This window comes from Taudactylus pleione, unplaced genomic scaffold (assembly GCF_031769625.1).
Source record: "Taudactylus pleione unplaced genomic scaffold, aTauple2 ptg000366l, whole genome shotgun sequence".
Taxonomy (NCBI): domain Eukaryota; kingdom Metazoa; phylum Chordata; class Amphibia; order Anura; family Myobatrachidae; genus Taudactylus; species Taudactylus pleione.
This window is the reverse complement of record NW_028284767.1, coordinates 440,164-467,567: the sequence shown is the minus strand read 5'-3', so window position 1 is coordinate 467,567 and position 27,404 is coordinate 440,164. Positions and strand designations below refer to the sequence as shown.

At 43.4% G+C, this 27,404-nt stretch overlaps 1 protein-coding gene across 8 annotated transcripts in view; it reads right to left on the bottom strand.

The window, feature by feature from the left end:
* Window positions 1-27,404, bottom strand: part of LOC148508407 (sulfotransferase 2B1-like) — a 164,757-nt gene that overhangs the window by 36,529 nt on the left and 100,824 nt on the right. For 7 of the 8 annotated variants that reach the window (XM_088444522.1, XM_088444523.1, XM_088444524.1 and 4 more), the window contains 2 exons: window positions 2,698-2,789; window positions 1,048-1,190 (listed from right to left, as the gene is read on the bottom strand). In XM_088444522.1, the coding sequence (XP_088300648.1) occupies window positions 1,048-1,183 (136 nt within the window). In that variant the 5' untranslated portion in view covers window positions 1,184-1,190; window positions 2,698-2,789. Of the gene's footprint in view, window positions 1-1,047; window positions 1,191-2,697; window positions 2,790-11,575; window positions 11,636-27,404 lie in introns of those variants that run through there. The other variant, XM_088444529.1, reaches the window with a different exon arrangement.

The following is a 27,404-nucleotide window of genomic DNA, read 5'->3' as shown; positions in this document are numbered from 1 at the left end:
TTAGCCCCGCCCCCTCATTGTAGACTCGCAAATTCCCCATTAAATCTCCACATCCTGCCCGCTTCACTAGGAAGTTGGAAGGATGCAGGAGATCTGCCTACACTTCCAGGGGTGCGGGGTGCTATCCGAAAAATTTGGGAGCCTCCTGAGATATCCAGGAGTGTAGGCAAGTATGTAATGTTCCCAAATGAACTCCAATAAGTTATAAAAAAATTAATATTACAATTCAAATAATGAGAGGGATGTCCAATAGGATAATAGGTGGTGCTTTAACATGATAGTTGAAATTTATGTGCTTTAGAGTCAGTAAAAGTTGTGGAATAAAATAATATGAATGAATATAAAGCATCTGAGCAGGTGGACACAGATTGCTCTCTTTGGGGCATATTTATCATTCAATATTTCCAGGACCTGCAAATATTAGGGATCCCCCAGTTGTACCAGGAAGGGATCACAGCAGATATCTCTGCTATCTACCGCTGTCTCTTCATTTCCAACCGCAAATGCAGCCCCCATGGTTTCAATGGGGGATGCTATGCAGTCAGATATAGGTTGGCCCTGGTAGGTAATGCCACCACTGGATGCCATTAGCCTATGACAGCCTGTTTCGCAAATTCATGTTGAATTTGCAGCGGACCCGAGCCAGGAAGCAGTGTGATAGCGTTATGCTATCACCCTGCTTCGAGCTCTTCTCCAGGACGGTTTTTTGGAGCTCATCTCCTGGCAAGAGAAAAATGGTAAATTTGCATAAAACTATTCATTTTCACATTGCGAATTTAGGCAAAAAATATTTATCACATACACATTAAAAATGAGAATTAGGATGAATATGTCTTTTAGGCTTGAAACTTAAGTATGCGTGCAAACTCGAACCTATCCGAGCCTGCACATCCCTAGTTAAAATACAGTATGCCAAGTACATTTACTCAAATATGCCATTTGTGCGATTTGCTTAACATAAAAAAAAATCAGTATCTGACATCTGACTAGTTTTAGAAAATAATAAATTTTTGTTTACCTGTATACAGTAGTCGATTCATCATTTACCTGATTTTGGATATGTGATGTTAAGGATGTCATCATCTCGGGCTTGAAATTCATTTTCCACAAATGTTAGATCTTCTACATTGGTTGTGTTATGAGGGAAGAGTATTCCTTTATAATCGGTGTACTTCACAGACATTTTCCACCTTAAGGGAGCAACACATGATATATAGGTCTTATTGAGAGCACCCCTTTACAGCTTTAACTAGCTAGAATGGCATTAATAACGTATTTGTTGAGAGCAGAGATTTCATGCCTTTTTGTTTATACAGGGCCTGATTCTGAGTAGCTTGTAAAGCAAAAAAGAGCTGTGGACTTGTGCAAACCATGTTGCACTGCTAGTGCTGCTTTTGCATGTAGCTCACTAAGACTAAGGGCATACTTAGCTACTTTTTCTTTCCCCTCCTCGGGAGAAGCCCAGGGAGGAGAAGCGGGTGGGTTGCGATGGGGGCAAGGCAAATGACAATTTAAATAGAAGGCGGGGCTAAATAACGCAATTCTTGAAGAATTGCGTCATTAAGCCCCGCCCCCTACACGGGGTCCCGCGATCACCACAGAAATTCTCCCCATTCTGCCCACTTCACGGGGAAGGGGCGAAATGCCTACTCTACCAAGGGTGTGGCGGGGGGGGGTTAACCAAAATATTTGAAGCCTCCAGCGACTTCTGGGAAAGTAGGCATGCATGAGTGGGGCTGATTCTGAGTCACACTCAAAAGTGAACGCGGTCACATGTATTGGCCTACAAATTATTTCACTTGTGTAGGTTTGTGTGGCCAAATATGCAAGGACTGAAACGCCCACCAGTGGCAAACGCAGGATTTCTACAGGGGGGTTTCCAAATGCCTGATTTTAGAGTGAGTGTGGCCAGTCCATGAAGAGGGTAGAATTAGCACTTAACCAGCTTTAATATGCGTCATACAAAGTATATTGTGTGTCATAATTCCAGCATATACAGGACCAGCGATCACAGTAAGCCATTAAATGCGGCAGTAGGTCCATCCTTTCTGAGCTGAATGCCTATATTTCGGATGTGGGCACCATTCCAGGGCACCATTCCAGGGCCACACATTCCAGAGCAAGTCCAGGAGCCTGGGGGAGCAGCAGAAGAACCTAGCACTGCCCTGGACAAATATGTAAATATTGGGCTCTATAGCAGCACATCCCTAACAGTGAATATTTGCCAGATATCCTATTTGGTGCACAGGTTATTTATTACTGGCTTATACATGTTAGAAGATCCACAGGTGGTGCTAATTATTTCAGTTGTGATACTGAAAAGAACATGCAGCGCTAGTAAAATTCTATTCTAAAATACTATTTCTATTGTGGTCATGGTGTGGGCTGGGGAGGGGGATTTTCAGGCAGACGGAAACCCCCCCCTGCATTTGCCTATGCCCACTTTAAACGCCTGTGCACGCTATAATAGCGATTGGTGTATCCTATGGAAGGTACGATTTCTCTGCCTGACCACCTGAATTCTGATGCTTGCATTGACATGCCTGTGACACTCTTGTAACCCCACTTAAGGATACTATTATATAGTGCCTCCACCCAAGCTATAATATAGATTAATATGTGCAGTAATTTGAGATTTTGGAAAACCCCGGTATAACTAGTTGTGTGTAAAACGTGGATACTTAAGTAAAATTATACCTTCTAATGATACCTTCTTTCTTCTTACAGGTTCATGTTCAAGTGAAATCTCGCTTTCACCGCCAATGTGCAGGTAAGTAATCACACAAGGTCTATTGAAGTATATGAAACTGAATACTTAGTTTATAGTTTTAAGATTACATAGATATTGGTTACATTACATATTCAATACACATTGTCAACATCAAACAGAATATTGTGCAATAGCAACAGACTATCGCCCTTGGCTTTGATGCTAGTTTATACGCTCTATGTTGACATACTGACATTTAAACTAGGACTTTATCCATACAAAAGTACAGGTTATAACACATTTAACCTTTTTAAAGTCTATCAAGGTGTAATAACGGCAACTATTTACTCCTGTGGCTGGCTGATCCTACTAATCCTTGTCTGTTGTAAAGAGTTAATGCAACTGTGTTTTTACCTATCGCCCCTGCTCCCTCCAATTCATAATATGCTACGCATCAGTCCCCCCCAGTTTATCATATGCCACACAGCAGTGTCCCAAATTCATAATATACTATATAGAATATTACAGCAGAGCGCCAAAATCATAATGTACCTCATAACACTCCCGCCAATTCATAATATGCCACACAGCTTTGCCACAAATTCATTATATACCACTCAACCATGAATTATGCCATTCATTTTTTTTTGTGGGCTCAGCGGCGCCCTCCAGTGGCTGGCGCCCTTAGGCGGCTGCCTTAGGCTGCCTAATGGTAGCACCAGCCCTGCCTATGCTTTGTATAGGATACTGATGCACTAGTTAAGTTTTATTCCTGTTGGTTTAAGTCTTTTCTATACAACGGCTGGTTATGTATATTCCTTTGTTATCCACAATTGATCTCTACTTTTCCTTGTTTATAAGACGAGATCATCCACAGCTTTGTTCTTGTAACTAATGAGTCAATTCTTTACTAAGATGCTCTTTTTTATAATGCTGTAATCTATAGTCCAATTATTTTATATCACTGGAATGTTTTCTTCTGGTAACAGACTGAAAGGTTCTATGTAGTCACTCCTAGCTTCAGTGTCTATAGCTTTATAATTCACACTTAGTACTGTATAAGTAGACTATGGAAAATTGTTTCTAGTTTGCTCACTCATGTATGTAGATTCATAACTGTGTTTCCGTGTTCATAAAGTGATAAGCAATTATCATAAAGGGTTAATAGACTCTGGACAATAAATAACACAGCTGGTATGATAGGGTTAATTATAGCTGATAGCAGATTTATGACAATATAGTCACTAGTTGATCCTCATAAGTAATGTGCAAGGTCTTATTTTTCCTCCCCCAGCTCTCTTGTTATTTAGTATGTCTCTGTAGCATTAGTATTGCTGGTATACTTCTGTTTAGTCCTAATTATAATCCTCCAGGGACATGAAATAAATAGCCTAAATAGTCTGACCCCACTAAGTGATCTCCTGTTGGTGTATACCAGTGGTTCTCAAACTCCGTCCTCGGGACCTCCACACAGTTCACGTTTTCCAGGTCACCCAGCAGGTGCACAGGTGTAGTCATTACTCAATGACGCATTTTACAAGGTCCACAGGTGGAGCTAATTATTTCACTTAATTTAGTGTGGAGACATGGAAAACATGCACTGTTTGGGGTCCTGAGGACCGAGTTTGAGAACCTGTAGTGTAGGGTGTTAATACTGCTCACCACCTCAATTGCAGCTTTCAAGCTGTCAGATATCGTCCAGCAGCTGTGCAGACCTGCCTCTCCTCCACCTGACAGGGATTCCTCCTGTCAGCTATTTGCCTCACAGCTGTGTAATCAGACTTCTGGTCCACCTCCTTTAAACAGGGCACCTCCTGTCTCCGCCCTGCCCAACAACCAGCAGCAGCTGCTGAATGCTCCTTCTGCTGTGTCTCCCTTCTCTCAGGAACTTCCTGCTGAGCTCACTCGGGCTGTACTCCCCCTGTGACCCGGCCACTGCTCGTATGCAGTTCTCCTGTGGGAATCGGTATGACACTTGGCCGGCGGTTGGAATCCCGACATACGACATGGGTGAAAATCCTGATCGTCCCTAAGGTAAGTATTCACTAACTTAACCTCCACCCGCTAACCCTAACCCTTCTTAGGGGTGCCTAACCATAACCTTCCCCCCAGTGCCTAACCCTAATCCCCCCTCTAAGTGCCTAAACCTAACCCCCCCCTTCCCCACCGCCTAAACCTAAGTCCCCCCCGGGGGTGCCTAACCTTTACCCTCTCTCCCCCTAGCCTAACCCTAACCTCCCGGGGGGGCCTAACCCTAAGTCCCCCCCCCCTCCCGTGGCTGTCCACGCCCGACGCCCGGCATCACTTCGATCGTTGGTAAAATGACAGGCGTCTAGATTTAGACACCTGTCATTTAACCCTCGCCGGGATAAAGCAGGCGGAAATCCGGCTGTCGGGATTAAGTCCGCCGGCTTCCCGACTCCATACCCTCCTGTGAGACAGCACTAGGTGCACAAGTTAGTCGGCACTGGTGAGGGGACTGCATTCTGCCATTTTTTCACTACCCAAGCTCTATTTATAACCTCTGGATCCTGCTGCCCACGAGCCTCCCTTCTCTCCCGCTCTAATGCTCGTGCTGCTTCTAGTGATTTCTACAGTTGGCTCGTGCCACACTGTCCCCCATGTAAACATATATTACCATCACTATACACTGAGGTATTAATTACCTTATGAGTCACATAAACACATGAATCCCCACACATTAATCCTATGCAAAGTTCAACATACATAGATATTTAGAACTCCCACATACTATTAGTGGATACCTAACCTACACATACTGTATTCTATACACATAAATTACTTAATAAGACTAATCATAAACTTACACATATATATTTTAATAATAAATACTCCAAAAATCCCTAATGGCTTTAACTATCACGGATATATACTGTAGATTATATATTATAGGTAACAGCCAAGGGTGTTACACTCTCATAATATGCCCACTGAACGTCCCATTTTTTCGTGCACTAGTATCCACCTCTATCACTTTTCCTCCACCTTTCTGATACCGTCTGAAATGATCACAGCAGCAGCTTTATGCGCACACTCTGTGTAACGCATGTATAGTGGCGGTTTTAAGAAGTTTTGGTGAAAGCGCAGTAGCAAATAAAATTGCTCAACTTCGTAAACATAAGCATTACGTGCAGTTTGCATCCAACTCAGAATCAGGTCTTCTAAGTGGCATAAACCTAGATTCACAATTACTTATAACTACAAATTATTAAATACTAGGAGACATGTCTGGGGCATAAATTAAAAGGTGTTTATTAAAACAATTTTAGCATCTAGTGCCCAGAGTCTATTACTCCGGCGCTGGCCGTGCACAGCTCAGTGCGCTGCCAGCCATCGGGTGGAGAGGAGGGGGCCTGTGTCGGAAACTGCACATGGGTACCCTCCTCTCTAGAAACGCCCCTGCACCATACGGTTGCTAGGAGGTTCGGGACCCACAAACCGTCTGGAAAGGGCATCAGGATTGAGGTGCTGTTTCCATGGTCGATGCTGTCCCTCTTATTTGAATGGCTGTAAAGCCCAAAACCAGCGGGTCTCCCGGGCATTCACCTCATTGTTTGTGTGCATCCACTGTAAGGGAGCATGATCTCTGACTAGCCGGAATTCTCGCCCCAAACGATTATTTTTGGGCAACTCTACTGCCCACTTAATCGCCAAGCACTCCTGTTCCACAGTTGAGTACTTGCGTTGTCTGGGCAGCAATTTCTGGCAAAGATAGAATATAGGTTTCTCCTCCCTGTCTACCTTCTGGGAAAATACTGCTCCAAAGCCTTGCCCAGAGGCATCAGTCTGCAACACATACTGCTTCTTAAAGTCAGGAGCTTGCAAAATAGGCTCTACATACTGTACAATGCTCATCTTAAATCCTGCCAAGCAGTCTCTGCTGGCCTAGACCATATTACTTGTTTCTTAAGGCACTCAGTCAGTGGAGCCGCCACTGCAGTAATAACCCACCAGACCATTTACATTTGGGTTTAGGCCATGTGAGGACTGCTTCCACTTTACTGGGCTGAGGTTTAACCTGTGCTCTGCCTACGACATATCCCAAGTATTTTGCCTCCACCATTCCAATAGCACATTTCTCAGGGTTAGCAGTAAACCCAAATAATGTAACAGGGAGGAGGTTCCTAGATGGTTTAAGTTTCTACCTCTACTTACTGTGGCTTTACAAATGGTACAGATGGCAAGATAATTGTCCGAATTTGGGTAAAAATAATTCCACACAAAAGAGGTGATTTTTTTTGTCTTATATCCAGGCATGACAATGGCCATCTTCTTATCACGGGCAAGACCTGCTTCAACTGGTGCCTCACTTACACAAAGAACATCATCAACATCCTCAATAGCGCCTGCGTCAGCTACACAAATATCCCCCTCAACCTGTTGCACTTTTACCATAGAAACTTCAATGTCTAGGGCAGCAACTTCTTGCCTTGTGCTGCTCATCTCCACTTTGGCAGAGGGTACAGAAATAGAGGAAGGAGGCTTCTCTATAAGCTCAGAAAGGTCCGGCTCACACATAGTACTTGCAGACACTCTTGTGCGTACACACTGGGCGATTAAAGTGGACGACTGAACGATAACGATATCGTTATCGTTCAGTCGTCCACTTTATCGTCCATTTTTAACACAAAAAAGATGAACGATGACGACGACGCGCGTTCCCGCGGGTCGTTCGTCATCCTCGTTCATCGGGCTGACATGCAGGCCAACTTGACGACCTCGTCAGGTTGCTGCATGTCAGGGAATGGGTGAGAGAGCCCGGCGCTGAACGATATCGCTAATGATATCGTTCAGCGGCTGTGCTCAGTGTCATGAACGACATTGAGCACAGCCTGCCGGGGACACACTAGACGATATCGCTCAGGGAGCATATCGTCTAGTGTGTATGCACCTATAGACTCTCCTCAGGGATTTGTGATGTTTCTGAACACAGTTTTTTCTACTGGCTGAGTTTTTTTTTTTAGAACTGATTTTCCAGTTTTCATTTTTTTGCCGCCTCTTCTACACTCTGAGGGGCAGATGTACTAAGCTATGAAAAGTGATAAATTAAAGAGTGATAAACTACCAACCAAACAGCTCCTGTCATTTTTCACACACAGCCTGTGACATGAAAGTTACTGTATGTAGGAGCTGAGTGGGTTCCAGCCAATGAGCGATCACTAATGGAAGCCGCCGCTGATTGGCTGGTGCCCCAGCACTAATGATAGCTCAAGACTGGAGCTGACATTAGCAATACTGTAACAATATGCTGTAGCGTCTTGTTACAGTGTCTCCGGGGCCCTCTTTGGATTACTGCAGAGAACATCATGGGACAAAAGGTGAGTATTGGATAATTTTTTCAGGCAGAACCATTGGATACTTTATGTTGAGAAGGGGACGTGAACTTCTGGGAGCAGTTAAGTATGTGTGTGTATGTATGTAAGTAAGCTTTATTTTCACTGTGTGTGTTTCTGTACAGGTGAACTACAGGTACCAGTGGCCCCTTAATGCCCCGCATGCTGGTACTTGTGATTCTCCAAGTACCAACATGCGGTGGAGGCTTGCTGGGACCTGCAGTTCTACTGTAAAGACAATGTTGTTAACTAAATTTTTAACACCTACACTATCAACCCGCCACCCATCGCCCATGGGTGGTGGAGATAGCCCCGGGCTATCAGCCTAGGCCAGGGGTGCCCTGAAGAGGGGGTCCCCTTTATTGGAGGGGTCCCCAACTCCCCAGGGATCCCTGGCCTGGGCTGACTAGCGGTCAGGGCTGATGCTGTGGCTGGGGGGCCTGGTGAAAGGGCACCTACGCAAATTTTTTACCCCTATAATTAAAACCAGGACCTGCCCTGAAGCCTAATTTACGGTGGAACCCTACTTGTTTTGATCCCCGTAATTTTAGGTACCAGGACAGGCTGGCAAGTCCGGGGCTGATTAGTCTTTTGGGGGGGGGACCTCACGTAATTTTTTTAAAAATAATTAACACTACTTAAACAAGTAAAAAAAAAAAAAAAACACAAATCACAATGATTTGTGTATGTTTCACCCACCCTCGCAGCTCAGGAGGTGAGTGTTTAAAGCTTCTATTTCACAGTGAGTTTGCCACAATCCCACACGAGATTGGAAACTCGAATCTTAGTAAATTTGCGAGTTTTTCATCTTTTTCATCTAAACTACTTCTTATTTTGACCGATGGTGAGTTTTTTCGCGTTAGCAAACTGACATGAGTTTTAACAGTGAAAAAAGAGAACTCACTTCAAACTCACTCGAGTTTGTCTTTAGTAAATTTGCAAGATGAAAAAAATGCCTACACTCACGTGAGTTTGCAAACTCACACAAACTGGACCCTCAGTAAATTTACCCCAAGGAGTGGATGGACACAGGGTATGTAGTCAGGAAGGCGGCGGTTGAAATGTCGACCACTGGCTTCCCGACAGTGAAATCCCGGCATGGGACTAATGATAGGAGTCTAAATACCGACGCCTATCAATAGCCCCATGCCGAAATCCTGACGCCCGGCATATCGATCTTAGGTAAGCCGGGCGTCGGGAGCGGATAGCTGCAGGGGGGGGAGGGTTAGGGTTAGGCACCCCCACGGGAGGGTTAGGTTTAGGCTACAGAGAGGGGGGTTAGGTTTAGGCACCCCTGGAGGGAGGTTAGGGTTAGGCACAAGGGGGAGGTTAGGGTTAGGCACCCCTAAGGTAGGGTTAGTGGGAGGAGACGGTTACAGATAGCCTCTATACTTACCTTACCGGGATCTCCATCTGCCGGGCTGATGTCAATCGGTATATCATACCGATTCCAGACACAGCACAGCATCAACCACTGGTGGTGGAGAGGATAGACACAGCACAGCAGCCACTGGACACAGGTGTTGGTATAATAACCCTGTTTGGATGCCGGCATCGGGATTCTGACCACCAGGATCCTGAGTGCCAGCATCCCGTACCCAACCCTATAATAGAATAGTTATGAAAATATGTGAATAATTAGTGTACGAATAAGCTGTTAATTATGAATGGGGGGGGGAAAGTTTTATATATATATATATATATATATATATATATACATATACATATATATATATATTTATCTGTTCATTTATTCCACACATTTTCCCCTTTATCACCTACTTGTATTTTTGCCCACTTATTTCCTACCTGTTCTGGTGTACATATTTTCTTTATCCTACTTGCAATATGCAATATGCTATAGAGACATCAGGACCTTCTGACCCTTATATTTGCAATTTAGCTAAATAGAAGTCTATTTATCCAAAATTCCATATATTTATTCTATGTTAGTTTGTATTGGTGAGTTTTTTTCAAATAATACAAATTTTCATTTTTACTGATTGTACCCATTGCAAAGTATTTTGTTCAGTCTTTTTTCATGCAGTGTAATAATGCCAGGATGGTGCTATAAACACTATAATGCGGAGAATATATTTACTTTGTTTGCTGCACAAATTCCAATCTCTGACTTGCTACAGTATGTATGCAATTAAACTAAACATGTGCAATCTCTGACCTAGGGGTCTATGTACTAACCTTGTAAAGAGATATAGTGGACGGAGATAAAATAACAACCAATCAGCTCTTAGCTGACACATTACAGGCTGTGTTTGAAAAATGACAGCTAGGAGCTGATTGGTTGATACTTTATCTCTGTCCACTTTATATCTCTCAAAGGCTGATTACATAGATCTCTGTGAACTGTACAATACTATGCAGCTATTACAGATTACAGTTACTAAGAGTGCACATTAGCCATAATTGCTATCGTTATGAAATCTATGCAGCCATTGGAAATTTAATTATTTGATACAATAGAGCAGAGTTTTGTTTTTGGTAGTATTGAATACACAAAATCTATATAAATATTAAAGTATAACAATAAGACATTATATAAGTATTGCTTGTGTTTGTTGTGACAGAACCAGGGAACTATTTACATCTTAGTACCCTATTTATAAATGATTGCAATTTTATACCATAAGGAACAACTATTATTGCCAATATTCACAATAGTAACAGATAAATGAATGGAGCAATTTAAAATTAATGTTATGCCAGGACAGCACATCAGATAGTATGTAGTCAATAAGTCCCATTGACACTTTGTATTTGTTTTGTAGAGTATATTGAATTTCGGAATTGGTATGAAATACCGCCGGCCGCCGAAATCCCAATCGTGGATAGGTAACTATTGTCTAACCTAACCCCCCTAACCCTCCTTAGGGGTGCCTAACCCTAACCTCCCCCCCAAATGCCTAACCCTAATCCCCCCACTAAGTGCCTAACCCTAACCACCCCCTTCCCCTGCTGCTCAGCAGCCACGAGCAGTCTCCCTCTGCAGCTCAGCACACGCTGTGTGCTGGGCTGCTGTGAGGGAAGGGGGGTCGGCACCGGAATTGGCCCCTCAGGAAGCCCGGGCCCGGGTAATCTGTACCCGCTCCCCCCCTCTTGGCGCCCCTGGCACTAAGACACTGTATTGGTCTTTGCGACAAGCCCTATGGAGGCATAAAATGTTCGTCTGAATAGGGCTGCCAAAATCACTGAAATTGTCTCTCTATGTGGCCAAATTCATCCTGCGTCCCCTGACGGTGACTATCAAGACATATGCACAGTGTGACTCAGACATATGCACAGTGTGACTCAGACATATGCACAGTGTGACTCAGACACATGCACAGACTGAAAAAAAACGCCTGTTTGCGTCTGACATGGACACTGTGTCCACCATTGAATCAGGCCATAAGTTAGACATTTCCATTGTTTTTCTTAGTAAATGTAATAGCATAATTTCAACAAAATACATATTTCAGAAATAAAACTCTGTAGAATGTTGCACTATCCTTACCCCCAGTGCTCCTTGTCTTTATTGTATCCTCCTCTTCAGTCACTCTGACACTCACCAATACAATGGGTACAGGATCACTGAGAGCTGTTGTGCCTTCAGCTGCAACTCACCGCTGCTTGCTAACTCCAACTACAGCGAGCTGCTCTAGCCTTTCACCTGTATGTCTCACTCCTGGACTGTAGTTTATTGACTTGTAAGTATTCATGCTACTCCTTTGATGGTTTACTGTTTGTTCAATTAACTCTTAAGGCGTCAGCCCTATCTTCCAACTTGGGTTGGGAGAGTTGCACTCAGTAGCACACCCTTGTGGCCATTTGAAGAAAGTGCTTAGTACTGTAGTTAACATTATACCTTTGCAGATTCCAAGATACACGGGCCTATTCATTAAACATTAAAATTCTCTGGAGATAATTAGCTTTAGAACTCTCATGGAGTTCTAGCTAATTATAGGTGGAATTCATCATTCCACCTCTCCATAAGTATCTATTCCGAAAAGCTGTCATTTTTGCGATGACAGCTTTTCGGGAAATAGATACTTTTCCCTGCCTACACTACCTTATTGCATCTGGAAACAGTGCTGCGCATGCGCTGTTACATCTGTAAAACCAGCACATGCGTAGCACTGCCTACAGATGCGTTAAGTTTCGTAATCCCCCCTCCGCTCACCTTCCCTTTCCCCGACTTACCTGTCCGCGCAGCAGCCTCCGGCTCCGTCCTGCTGGTCTGTCATGTGGTTTCCCAGCAGACCACATGACAGATTAGAAAAAAAAAAAAAAATTTTTCTTTTTCTAAACTTTCTTGTGCTCTGCTGGGGAGCACACATGACAGACCAGCCTCCGGAGCCTGAGGACGGAGCAGAGCGCCGGAGGGACTCGTTGGGGGACCTGCACACGCTGATACAGGTAAGTGGATTCTGCTATTCGCCACCTCACAGTGGCGAATAGTAACTGCATCAAATTCCGAAAATTCATAATTTTCGGAATTTGATGAATACCACAATTTCCACATCCCCATACTAATGTATGGGGAGTGTGGAAATTAACGCAGGGGAACTTAGCAAGGAGATATCTGTGATATCTCCTGTGTTAAGTCTGTTCATGAATACCAAAATAACGTTATTTAAGGAAAATGTCCTTAAAAAAGTTATTTTTGTTTTGATGAATAGGCCCCACAGTACTGTAATTAACATATGACTTCCTACAGTATGCCCGAATGTCCCAAATCAATCTATCCATAAATGGTAAAGCCTTATAAAAAACAAATAACGAATAAAACACAGTACCAGCTTGTACTCCCACCACGGGTGTGCAAACACTGGACTTACAGAAGGTCTGGGTGTCATTTGGCCAGAACAAGTTCTGTGTCAGATAGTTCAGTGAAACAGCCTCAGTGGACCCACCTCCACAGGTCAGGAAAGAACGTTTCTAGACTTGGATTAAAGTCATGAGTCTAAGGTGCTGGAGCTGAGGGATGATCCATCCTTGGGTGCGTGATTTCCCATAGCCATATCTCTTTCTACAACTGGGGCTCTAATGTTTTCTAATAACTTGCAAGAATAGTGCATAGTGGTGGCTGGCTAGACACACCATTGGATATTTGCTTGGGGATCTAAACAAAAGAGGGGTGTTCACCAATTTAGGAATTGGTTAATCTCATGCTCTTGTTGTGCCATCTCCAGTAGACAGTGAAGTTGGTAGAGGAGCCAGTTACTCTAGTTCATATTGTGGGAAGGTTCCTCTGCTGCTGTCTGCAACAATCTAAGAAGCAATATTATTTATTAAGTATATTTAAAATGAATTGATTGTTCATTTGTGTCAATAAAAAATGATTTATATGGGGCAACAATTATTTATTTATGTGAGGGGGTGTAATGGGAAAATTAAGATATGGGGTGTTTCTGTTTAAAATTCAGCATGCCATTGGACATTCTACATAAAACCTTCTCCACATACCATCAGACCCCCCCATATGCAATTGGCAATCCCACTCTTCCAAATAGACCCCTTACAAATTCCATTAGAGTCCCCCAAATGCTATCATACCCTTAACCCATGCCATCAGACCCTACAAATGCCATAAAAGCTTTGAGTTGCCACCAGACCCCCACCCATTCCATCAGCCTAATCACACATGTCATCCAATTCACTTTACATGCCTTCAGATTCCCCACCACATGCCATCAGATGCTCTTCACATATGCCATCAGATCCCCTTCACATGTTATCAAACCACACATGCCATCAGACCCCAAACTTACCATAATACCCACCACATGCCATTAATCCCCACTCATTTGTCATCAAATGCTCCACATGCCATCAGATTCCCTACACAAAGCATCAGAACACACATGCCCTCAGACCCCCACCAAATGCCATCAGACTACACACATAACATTAGACCCCACAAATGACATCAGGCCCATTACACATGGCATCAAATCCCTGACACTTGCTATCAGATCCCCTCCACATGCTATAAATCCTCCCAAACGTCATCAGTCCCACCACACATGCCCTCAAATCCTCCATACATGCCACCAGATGCCCTCACACATGCCACCAGATCCCCTGCACATGTCATAAGGCCTACCCAGACCCATTCATACCATTAGACAACCTCCACAGAACATCACAGTCCTCCTTCACATGCTATTAGGTGACAATCTCCAGCAGACCGACCACCTCTGATGAGATCACCTCCATGAGCCTGCTCATCTGCTAATCATCAGCAGACAGAGAAACATGAAATGGGCTCTACCAATATGAGTTCAGCACATGCTCATCTGATCCCTTGTAGCGACCCAGCAGGGTGGTAGAATAGTGTGTGTAGCCATGCATTGTGCTTGCAATGCACCACATTGCCGAAGACACCCTTTTGCCCCCCTCAGCCTCACCTGGAGGTGATAGTCAGCGGGGGCCCTAGGAAACCAAATTGGCAATTCAGTGCTTTAACTCATCCATGCTACACACTGACTTCATTGATACCCCCACATCAGGTGCCTCATCTTCCTCACTTTGTTCATGTTGAATAAGTGAAGTAGATGTCAATGTTACTGAAGCTATTTTTGTCTCACTTTTATAAATGTTAGTAAATTTGGCACTTTAAGGTAATAACCAACTGCTATTTTTTAACTGCCATTCTCTTAAACAAATATTTTTACAATACATAGCTGATGTACCAAGGTGTGTTCCCTGATGGCTTAAATGATCACTTGTACAAACATTGGGTCTCATTCAGACCCGGTCGCAAGCGCTGAGCGATCGCAACCGGGTCGATGTTAAGGCCATGCGCACGCGCAGCGGCCGCACTGCGCGTGCGCAAGCACCGGAGCGAGAGAGAAATTCTCTCGCTCCGGAGCTCACTACAAAAGGAGCGGCTGTCGATGTTGATAGACAGCTCGCCCCATTTTGTAGGTGGGACGGGGGGGGAGCTACACAAACGGAGGCGCCTGCCGTTTTGTGGGCGGCCGCACTGACATCAGCAGTGACATATTGCCTACATTAGTTTTCACATATTAACAAGCTGATAATTTGCTCACTGCCATGAGAGCTTGCTTCATAAATTATACTTATTGTAAAAACTTGAAGAATTGGTACATATGACACTTTCAATGATTGCATCAGTAACTCTCTAATGGTATGGATTTCCTCAGTCTTGATTTATTCCTTTTTGGCTGGTCAGTGATACAGGTGGTGTGGCAGACTTTTTAGTTAATTACATAGATTTCAGGATTGTCGATAGATGTGGATAAAATAAAAAGTACTTTATTATTAAAATAAAGCATTTTGGGCCTGATTCAGAGCCGGACGCAATTAGCGCTCGCTCGTCCAGAAAATAGGGGTGGCTATTCTAATGAACCGTTCGCTCTTTGCGGTCTGTTCACGCCCCTAGGTCTGAACGAGCGAACAAAACTTGCGGTCGTTTTTTGGAAAACTACGCCCCCTGGCCGCTCGCATCCTACGTCATGTCCGCTATTTATTAGATTAATCGAGTACATCGACCAGGGTATGAACTTCTCGCTATTCTTGTGGTTGGTTTTTGCTACCACAATCTTGCGAGCAGTTCTGGCTATAGAATAACCCAGTGACATGGTCAATGACGCTGCTGTTTTAATTATGCACACCCATAAAACGCCCGTTTTGACCTTTAAGCACGCCTGCGTTCGCATCTCCACTCCCCGTTTTCAAGCACCTTCCCCTGTTACCACCCGCATACGCCTCTTTCTGTCACTCAAATTTTCAGGCATTCGCTATTTTGCGAGCACATGAATTTCGACCGCACTGACTGGTTCGCGCATGCGTATAACGATCCGTACGCATGCGCAGTTGGGCAAACATCGCTCGGAGCGAATGAGCGGCCGCTTACGAGCGGCTCTGAATCAGGCCCTTTGGCCCTTATCCAGAGCCGCTCGCTATTTGCGGTCGTTCGTTCTAAAACAAGGGGTGGCTATTCAAATGAACCGTTCGCTAATTGTGTGTGTGTGTGTATATATATATATATATATATATATATATACAGAGAACCAAATGACAAGTAATTTGATCAGGTGTCAAGTACTAATGGATCTTGGAACATGTTGAACCAAGAAGAATGGTTGCCATTGGACACCACCTAGTACAAAGGGAATTGGTAGATGATGCTAAGCCAGCCCTCTGATGAAGTCAGAGTGACAAAACATGTAGGGGCGTGGCTTGGCTTGACTGGGAGACGAGGATCAAACTTGCTGTTTGCCGGAGGTTTTTGGAATGAACCGCCATCGTTGGTACGAATGCACTTTTCAACCTGATGTTTTATGTCAGAAATAAAATGTTTTTTTATCTTGTAATGTAATGTGGAGCCCCCTTTTTTTTTGCTTAACTTTTAGAATCTTTATGCCGGGTTGGAATGGGTTCGCTTTGGGAAAGACGCCGACCTATATTTTGGTTCCACCTACATTTAACAATTGGACTGACTGGACCTTTATATGTTGAATTGTTTGATTAGTGCACTAATAGGTTGTATTATATATTTATATATAGTAGAGATGAGAGGGTCCGGTTCTAAGAGAACCGGACCTACCTGAACTTCTGGATCCGAGGCAAGAACTGAGTCTGGCTTGGGTTTTCCCGCCTGACTCTCATCTCAAAGCGTGGCAAAACATCATCCTCCTGCTGTCAGGCTCTCATGGGTTTGGGATTATATAAAAGTCCCCACAATCGGTGCCATTTTCACTACGGCTGTGGAGAGTGTAGTGAATGGATGTGCTGTGTCTATCCAAGAGCTGCTGTATCAGTCCAGGGCAGGGGTTGCTGTGTCAATCCAAGGGCAGTGGCTGCTGTGTCCATCCAGGGGCTGCTGTGACAATCCTCTTCATCCAGGGCAGGGACTGCTGTGTCCATCCAAGAGTTGCTGTGTCCATCCAGGGGCAGTGGCTGCTGTGTCCATCCAGGGGCTGCTGTGTCCATCCAGGGGTTGTTTTGTCCATCAAGAGCAGGGGCTGCTGTGTCCATCAAGGGGATGCTATGTCCATCATGGGCAAGGGCTACTGTGTCCATCTAGGGGTTTCTGTGTCCATCCAGGGGCAGGGGCTGCTGTGCCCAACCAGGGGTGATCTGTCCATCCAAGGGTGCCCAGTGTATCAAAAAATAAAAGCTAATAATAATATAATTAATAAAAAAATAATGTATATTTTTTTGTACTGTACCCCAGTGTACTATATTATTATTAGGGGTGTGCACCGGCCACTTTTCGTGTTTTGTGTTTTGGTTTTGGATCTGGATCTTTCTTCGTGTTTTGGATCTGGATTGGTTTTGCCAAAACTACCCTTCCGTGTTTTGGGTTCTGGGTTTTGTGTTTTGGATCTGTATTTTTTTTAAAAAAAGCATAAAAACAGCTAAAATCACAGAATTTGTAGGTTTTTCTGCTCCTATGCTATTATTAACCTCAATAACCTTAATTTCCACTCATTTCCAGTCTATTCTGAACACCTCACACCTCACAATAGTGTTTTTATGTCCAAAAGGTTGCACCGAGGTAGCTGGATGACTATGCTAAGCGACACGAGTGGGCGGCACAAACACGTGACCCATCTAGGCGTGATACTGCAGTGGCAGACAGGATGGCAGTTTGAAAAACTAGGCCCCAAACAGTACATAATGCAAAGAAAAAAAAGAGGTGCAAGATGGAATTGTCCTTGGGCCCTCCCACCCACCCTTATGTTGTATAAACAGGACATGCACACTTTAACAAACCAATCATTTCAGCGCCAGGGTCTGCCACACAACTGTGGCTGAAATGATTGGTTCGTTTGGGCCCCCACAAAACAAGCTGGCAATCAATCTGTCCCTGCACAAACTGGCTCTACGGAGGCAAGATGTCATCCTCATCCTCCTCATCCACCAATTCCTCACCCTCTTCAGTGTGTACATCCTCATCCTCACAGAGTATTAACTCGTCCCCACTGGAATCCACCACCACAGGTCCCTCTGTACGTTCTGGAGGCTGGTCTCCCTGGAAGAGCTGATAATTCATTTTGATGAACATCATCTTCTCCACATTCTGTGGAAGCAACCTCCTACGCCTTTCGCTGACAAGGTTCCCGGCTGCACTAAACACTCTTTCGGAGTACACACTGGAGGGGGGGGCAACTCAGGTAAAATAGAGCCAGTTTGTACAGGGGCCTCCAAATTGCCTCTTTTTCCTGCCAGTACAGGTATGGACTGTCTGACATGCCTACTTGGATGCTGTCACCGATGTAATCCTCCACCATTCTGTCAATGGTGACAGTATCATATGCAGTGACAGTAGACATGTCAGAAATTGTTGCCAGGTCCTTCAGTCCGGACCAGATGTCCAAACTTGGTCCTGCCTGCCCTGCATCACTGCCAGCGGGTTGCTTAGGATACCTAAGTTTTTTCCTGGCAGCCCCAGTTGCGGGAGAAAATGAAGAAGGAGCTGTTGACATGTCACATTCCGCTTCAGCTGACAGTGTGTTCACCAGCAGGTCTTTGCACCTCTGCAGGCTTGTGTCGGCCGGAAAGAGAGACACCACATAGGCTTTAAACCTAGGATCGAGCACGGTGGCCAAAATGTAGTGGTCTGATTTCAACAGATTGACCACCCTGGAATCCTGGCAAAGCGAATGAAGGGCTTCATCCACAAATCCCACATGCCGAGCGGAATCGCTCCATCTTAGCTCCTCCTTCACTTTCTCCAGCTGCTTCTGCAAAAGCCTGATGAGGGGAATGACCTGACTCAAGCTGGCAGTGTCTGAACTGACTTCACGTGTGGCAAGTTCGAAGGGCTGGAGAACCTTGCACAACACGGAAATTATTCTCCACTGCACTTGAGTCAGATGCATACCCCCTCCTTTGCCTATGTCATAGGTGGATGTATAGGCTTGTATGGCCTTTTGCTGCTCCTCCATCCTCTGAAGCATATAGAGGGTTGAGTTCCACCGCGTCACAACCTCTTGCTTCAGGTGATGGCGGGGCAGGTTCAAGAGTGTTTGCTGGCACTCCAGTCTTCAGCACGCAGTCGCTGAAAGGCGAAAGTGGCCAGAAATTTTTCGGGCCACCCAAAGCGTCTCCTGCACGCCCCTGTCGCTTTTCAGAAAATTCTGCACCACCAAGTTTATTGTGTGAGCAAAACATGGGACGTGCTGGAATTTGCCCAGATGTAATGCCCGCACAATATTGGTGGCGTTGTCAGATATCACAAATCCCCAGGAGAGTCTAAGTGGGGTAAGCCACTGGGCGATGATTTCCCTCAGTTTCTCTAAGAGGTTGTCGGCGGTGTGCCTCTTACTGAAACCGGTGATACACAGCGTAGCCTGCCTTGTAACGAGCTGGCGTTTCTGAGATGCTGCTACTGGTGACGCTGCTGCTGTTGCTGCGTAAGGTGATACATCTACCCAGTGGGCTGTCACAGTCATATAGTCCTTAGTCTGCCCTGTTCCACTTGTCCACATGTCCGTGGTTAAGTGGACATTGTGTACAACGGCATTTTTCAGGACACTGAGGACACTTTTTCTGACGTTTCTGTACAGTCTCGGTATCGCCTGCCTAGTGAAGTGGAATCTAGACGGGATTTGGAACCGGGGACACACTACCTCCATCAATTGTCTAAATCCCACTGCACTAATGGCGGATACCGGACGCACGTCGAGGAATTCGAGAAATTTATAGTACAAACAAAAAATAAAAAATTAGAAAGAGATAGACATGACTATGAGACTGGTACCATTAGAACATATAATAGAGAGAATCTAAGATTTTCTAAACAGGTGCAATCTAGCCGTCCATACAATCGATATAACTCCCCTTCCCAACATTACAGAAATAGGAATAATAATAAAAAAATGTTTGTAAGAGAAGAAAATTACTCCTCTGAACATGGCCAGGGAAGAGGGCTTATTACCCCTAAACAACAATTCAACAAGACCACTAATAGATTGAATAAACAAACATTTAATGGTGAATTACATGGATATGTACATAGAAATAGGTATGAATGCCTTGAGAAAGAAGTACCATCTCCAGATAGCCTAGCCATAGGAGGTGCTAAACCTAAAAATAAAACTCATGCATATATAGAGAATAAGGAAGGGCGTAACCCACACAGTGATTTTTTAGGAATGGCCCCCCCAAAAAGCTATGGGATAAACAAAGGAGAATGGGGCAACATGAAAAGAACAAGGGAAAGAGATATAGAGGAGCCAGAGGAGGAAGAAAATACACGAGGAAAAAATATAAGATGGATGTAAGAACCAATGGTGTGTTCAAATTGTCCTCGAGAGTTCTGAGTACCCCTGAAAAAACTATCCTAAGTAAAGGATTAAAATTTGCTCCAGCCCAGAAACCCAATCTTTTTACATTATTTGTAGATCTCAACAGATTCACTCGGAATCTGAGTAGGAAAAGATACTTTGCACTTAAACATCTGAAAAAGACCAAAGAAGATACATTTCCCATAATATTAGATCAGGAAGATAATGAAGCCTTAAGAATCTTGGAGGATCTAGCGAGTGGGGAAGACCTTGATAGAGAACCGTATGTACCCATTTATGACATAGATACTCTGGTAAATCATAATGATAATCTTTCTAAAAAAATCCATACATTGAAAAATAAATCCAACTTTTATCCTTTACAATATAGGGGTCCATGTGTAGAGGGTTTTTATAAGACCACCATGGAAGATTTCTTCAAACTGTGCGAAAATGCAAATAAGTCCTCCTTAAAAGATAATTTAACTTTTGATGAAAGACGGGCACTAAAGGCACTAATGTCGGATGACAAAATCACCATAAAAATGGCCGACAAAGGTGGTGGTGTGGTCTTACTCAATACTAGTGATTATTTAAAAGAAGCACTCTCACAGTTGAAGAATACTCTCTTTTACAGGGTCTTATCCCGGAACCCCACAAGGGAGTTCCAGGGAGGACTTAGGGACCTGTTGGATATTAGTATGGAGAGGGGTGTTATATCCAGAGAAGAGTGGTTATTTTTGTTTATCACGTATCCGGTCACTCCCACATTTTATTATTTGCCCAAAATCCACAAGTCCCTCACTGCACCCCCTGGGCGTCCCATAATATCAGGTGTTGGGTCAATTACTTCGAACCTATCACATTATATTGACGTACATCTACAGAGTCACGTAGTCACCCTCAGGTCATATATCAAAGATACAACCCAGTTTCTAAACAGGGTGAAACATGTTAGGTGGAGGGATTCTTACACGTTTATTACATGTGACGTAGAGTCATTATATTCTAATTTCCCTCATAAGAAAGGACTTAAAGTAATTGAGAAGTATCTAAAGAAAGATGATGATATGGGGGAGGGGCTACGTGACTTCTTACTTACATCTATAAAATTTATTTTAGAGCACAATTATTTCTTGTTTGATACACAATATTATTTACAAACACAAGGCACAGAAATGGGGACCAGGTTTGCCCCAAGCTACGCCAACCTCTATATGGGCTCTTTGGAGGAGGAGCTCATCTGGGGAAGTGGCTTTGGGGCAAACCTGGTCCTCTATGTAAGATATATCGATGATTTATTTTTCATCTGGGATGGTGATAGTTCTTCCATTGACACGTTTATTTGTTCACTTAATAATAATGGGTATGGTTTAAAATTCACTAGCACTATCAGCACTTCATGTATTCAGTTTCTGGATATTTCACTCCTAGCCACTGTAGATAGGATACATACAGAAACCTTTTTTAAAAAGGTAGATACAAATGGTTTTTTAAACTATAACAGCAGTCATCTGAAAAGTTGGAGGGATAATATTCCCAAAAGCCAATTCTATCGGATAAAGAGGAATTGTTCGGATTTAGAAAGTTATAATCAACAGGTCACCAAGTTGTATTCAGCGTTCTTAGAACAAGGTTACCCCACACAGGTCTTGGATAAAGCCTTACATGAGACCAATAAGAAAGATAGATCAGAATTATTGGAACGAGGTAGGAACCATACATCTAAGAAATTGTTAATGGGGACAAGGCAGGAAGAATGTTCATTTGTCACCCAATATAATACATATGCTAGAGATATTAAAAAGGTCATACAGAAGAATGCACCTATTCTACAGGCGGATCATATTTTGGGTCCCATATTGGGAGATACAGTGAAGGTGGTCTATAGAAAATCTGATAATCTTAAAACCAAACTCGCACCAAGTATGTATAAAAAGAAGAAGCCCGTAACCCAATTAATATGTGATAAGGTAGGATTTGTGGGTAGCAATTGGCTAACGAGTAGACCTATAGGGTTTTTTCGGTGTGGTAGGGACAAGTGCATTACATGCACACATACAGACAGGAAGAGCACAAACTATAGGTCATTTGTTACAGGGGAAATCTTTCAGATTACCAGCTTTCTTAACTGCAATTCTGATTTTGTTGTATATCTTATAGAATGTGGCTGTGGCCGCCAGTATGTTGGGCGGACCATACGCCCAACGAATACATGGTTTCTTGAGCATCGTAGGAATGTCAGGAAACAAAATACTTATCACAACCTTTCAAAACATGTAATGGAATGCAAACAGGGATCTTTATCCAATATAAAAGTGAAAGCCATAGAACAAATAGGAGTTACAGAGAGAGGAGGAGATAGATTCCATCGTCTCTGTCGGAGAAGCATTTTGGATATTCAGACTCAGGACTCTTGAACCCCAGGGTCTGAATGAAACCATAGAACTCAACAACATATAGATTGTGTATTGCTGGGTTAATAACATTTGGGTCTGACCCTACCGTCATGACGTTTATGATAGCGGTAGATTTGTATTGTGATATATTTATGATGAATATGTAGGAAGTATATGTGTGTATATGGCACTCTATACTTATATTGGTATAGGCTATATATAACTTATAAGTCTGGTCTCATAGTCAAAAGGGTATAGGGTACCCTCTATTCTTAAGTTAAACTAATTATATGATAAACTACTCAAAATGTTGTCTCTTGATATAAGTAAGCTTACAAAATAGCACTATATGTATATCTTAATGGATATGAGGTTCGGATTGGTTATTAGATAGGAAGACCATCACATTGATAACATGTGAAGGTTCCAGATTCAAAACAAAGAACTTACCATTTAGAAATGATCCATTATAATTTTTTTTTTTTTTTTTGAGATATGTATTATGGTATGATGGAAACTAGTCTTTGGTATAGAGTATGGTATGTTGGAAATGTAGAACCAGCGGGATCAATAAAAATAAAAATATAAATAAAAACAAAAATAAAAATAGTATAAATAAAAATAAAAATAATAAAAGTATATAAATAAATTAATAATTAATAAAAATAAATATTATATTTTTTTTAAAAATAGACATAAAAGTTTTCACACCTCAATGTCATAATTTATGGTAATTTTAAGTTTTATTATGTTTTGTTGTGCAGATAATTCATCTTTGATATGAATGGGTTAATGTGTATATGGTAGTGATATACTTGTTTCCATGAAAGAGCCAAAGTGGATAATAAATGAGATAACCTGTATAAAATCAGATTAATTGGAGACCTCATATGAGGTATTTAAGGAGGCCATGATTGCTGTAAGACCATCCCTCTGAAGAAACCGCCGGCCTTGTGGGCGGAGAAACACGTCAGTGATTGGCTGTTGTTGACACGCAGGTGGAACGCAGACACAGGAAGTTTGTACAGCAGCATCCGGAACTCAGTAGCACGAGGAAGCGGTGGATATATCCGCATCACTCCCGGCTTACAGAGGGGCCGTGTCACAGGAGAAGAGGTCCCTCTACATTGGGACTCGGCGCCACCGGAGATAGGGTGAGCGACCGCTTGACAATCACCAACGGGACATATCAGGTATCTAACCTACCACTTACCATCACGTGAGCATTTATGCCAGGATTATTACTCTGGCACATCTCCTACGATACACTAAGTACGGATTGTCTGGAGATACCCTCCCTTGAATAAAGGTAGAGGACTCAAACTAACAAATGCACGAACTTTCTCCATAACTGTTGCTGGTTTCTGCAATCCCTAGGCTTACTAACCACTTGCTGCAATATACTTCCTGATACTAACCTGCTTATATTAACAAACTTCAATCCTGCTATAAATTTCAATTTTATCAGGTTCCATTAATCTAAATGGGTCATGTTATTGGGATTATTTCCAGTTGACGACCAGGAAGCTAAAATTATTATTTTAGAATAAGCATATGCTATTGTCATTGTCATTAATACAATTTAGAAGAATTGGCAATTTTTATGTGTATTTATGATTGTGTATTATTGTGAATTTTCTTTTTTGAATTGAGTAAACATTTTAAATCAGCAGCTGGTCACAGGCGCCTCTATTTATTTTTAAGTTGTATATCTTATCTTTGTGGAGTATCCAGACCCACATTGTAGGGGCAGCCTAGACTAGCCCATACTATATACACATCCCATTGTACTAATTGATAGCGCTCACTATATATCACTTTTTTCTTTTTCACTTAATTGTCTAAATCCCACTGCACTAATGGCGGATACCGGACGCACGTCTAACACCAACATAGCAGTCAAGGCCTCAGTTATACGTTTTGCTTCAGGATGACTGCTGTCGTACTTCATCCTCCTCGCTAAGGACTGTTGGAGGGTCAATTGTTTAGTAAAAGTAGTGGTGTTCCTACTTCCTCTCTGGGATGATGAACGACTCCCAGCAGCAGCAACAGCAGCAGCAGCAGCAGTAGGCGTAGCAATGCAGGATCCTCTGGAGGAATCCCGGATAGGAGAGTCAGTCATGCCAGTGACATGGCCTGCAGGACTACTTCCGATCCTGACTAAGGAGGAAATTGACGAGGAGGGAGTTGACTGTGTGGTTTGCAGGCGCTTGGATACAACAGGACAACGGGATTTAGGTGTCCCTGGACTGCTTACGGTCTTAGCCAAAGTTTCTGAACTTGACAGTAACTTTTTATGAACGCACTGCAGGTGCCATATAAGGGAGGATGTTCCTAGGTGGTTGACGTCCCTACCCCTACTTATTTTACCTTTACATATGGTACATATGGCAAGACAGTTGTTGTCCGGATTTGGATAGAAATATTGCCAGACCAAAGAGGTGGAATGTTTGGTCTTCTGCCCAGGCATGACCGTGATGGGCTATTTCATCCCAAGGACAACAACTGTCTCCCCCGGAGCCTGATTTAAACAAACCACATCACCATCAGAATCCTCCACGCCAACTTCCTCCTCAGCGCCAGCTACACCAGTATCCTCATCCTGTTGTACTTCAACAGTGACATCTTCAATTTGCATATCAGCAAGTGGACTGTGGGTGCTCCTTTCAGCATTTGCAGGGGGCGTGTAAATGGTGGAAAGAGCCACCTCTTCCCGTCCAGTGCTGGGAAGGTCAGGCATCGCAACCACCACCACACTTGGACATTCCTTGGGGATTTGTGATATCTTCATAGGAAGCACAGTTCTTCGCTGTGCTTTTGCCAGCTTAACTCTTTTGATTTTTTTAGTGGGAGGAGGGCTTCCATCGTCATGTGAAGCTGAACCACTAGTCATGAACATACTAGGGATCGACCTTAGCCGTTCCTTACCACTCCGTGTCGTAAATGGCATATTGGCAAGTTTACGTTTCTCTTCAGCTGATTTAAATGTTTTTTTCAAGGTCATTTTCCTGAACTTTGTCATTTGGGATTGTATGTGCCCACTATTATGACATTGGGCATCGGCCTTGGCAGACGACGTTGATGGCATGTTATCATCTATGTCATGACTAGTGGCAACAGCTTCAGCACTAGGAGGAAGTGGTTCTTGATCTTTCTCTATTTTATTTTTATCGGAGAAAGTTTGGTCCTCCATTTATGTTTTATTGATATATACGTGCGGCTAAACACAGAAAATATTTTTTTATTTTTGCTGGAGAGTAGTGCACTTTGTGGGTTACACCAGCCTTTAAGAAATGAGCCAGCCGGCTCTTTACTTATGGGACACAGGCGCACGCTTGGCGCTGCTCCTTTGTTGATGCACGTGCGGCTACTGCGCACACAATTCACAAACACAGAAAATAATTTTTTTTTTGGTTTGGAATGTACTTTGGGGGTTACAGCACTCTTTAACGGTCAAGCCAGCCGGCCCTTTACTTATGACACAGGCGCATGCTTGGCACTACTTTGTTGATGCACGTGCGGCTACTGCGCACACAATTCACAAACACAGAAAATATATATTTTTTTGGTTTGGAGTGTACTTTGGGGGTTACAGCACCCTTTAACGGTCAAGCCAGCCGGCCCTTTACTTAAGACACAGGCGCACGCTTGGCACTACTTTGTTGATGCACGTGCGGCTACTGCGCACACAATTCACAAACACAGAAAAAATATTTTGTTATTTGGTTTGGAGTGTACTTTGGGGGTTACAGCACCCTTTAACGGTCAAGCCAGCCGGCCCTTTACTTATGACACAGGCGCACGCTTGGCACTACTTTGTTGATGCACGTGCGGCTACTGCGCACACAATTCACAAACACAGAAAAAATATTTTGTTATTTGGTTTGGAGTGTACTTTGGGGGTTACAGCACCCTTTAACGGTCAAGCCAGCCGGCCCTTTACTTATGACACAGGCGCACGCTTGGCACTACTTTGTTGATGCACGTGCGACTACTGCGCACACAATTCACAAACACAGAAAAAATATTTTGTTATTTGGTTTGGAGTGTACTTTGGGGGTTACAGCACCCTTTAACGGTCAAGCCAGCCGGCCCTTTACTTATGACACAGGTGCACGCTTGGCACTACTTTGTTGATGCACGTGCAGCTACTGTGCACACAATTCACAAAGACAGAAAAAATATTTTGTTATTTGGTTTGGAGTGTACTTTGGGGGTTACAGCACCCTTTAACGGTCAAGCCAGCGGGCCCTTTACTTATGACACAGGCGCACGCTTGGCACTACTTTGTTGATGCACATGCGGCTACTGCGCACACAATTCACAAACACAGAAAAAATATTTTGTTATTTGGTTTGGAGTGTACTTTGGGGGTTACAGCACCCTTTAACGGTCAAGCCAGCCGGCCCTTTACTTATGACACAGGCGCACGCTTGGCACTACTTTGTTGATGCACATGCGGCTACTGCGCACACAATTCACAAACACAGAAAATATATATTTTATTGGTTTGGAGTGTACTTTGAGGGTTACAGCACCCTTTAACGGTCAAGCCAGCTGGCCCTTTACTTATGACACAGGCGCACTCTTAGCACTACTTTGTTGATGCACGTGCGGCTACTGCGCACACAATTCACAAACACAGAAAATAATTTTTTTTTGGTTTGGACTGGAGTGTACT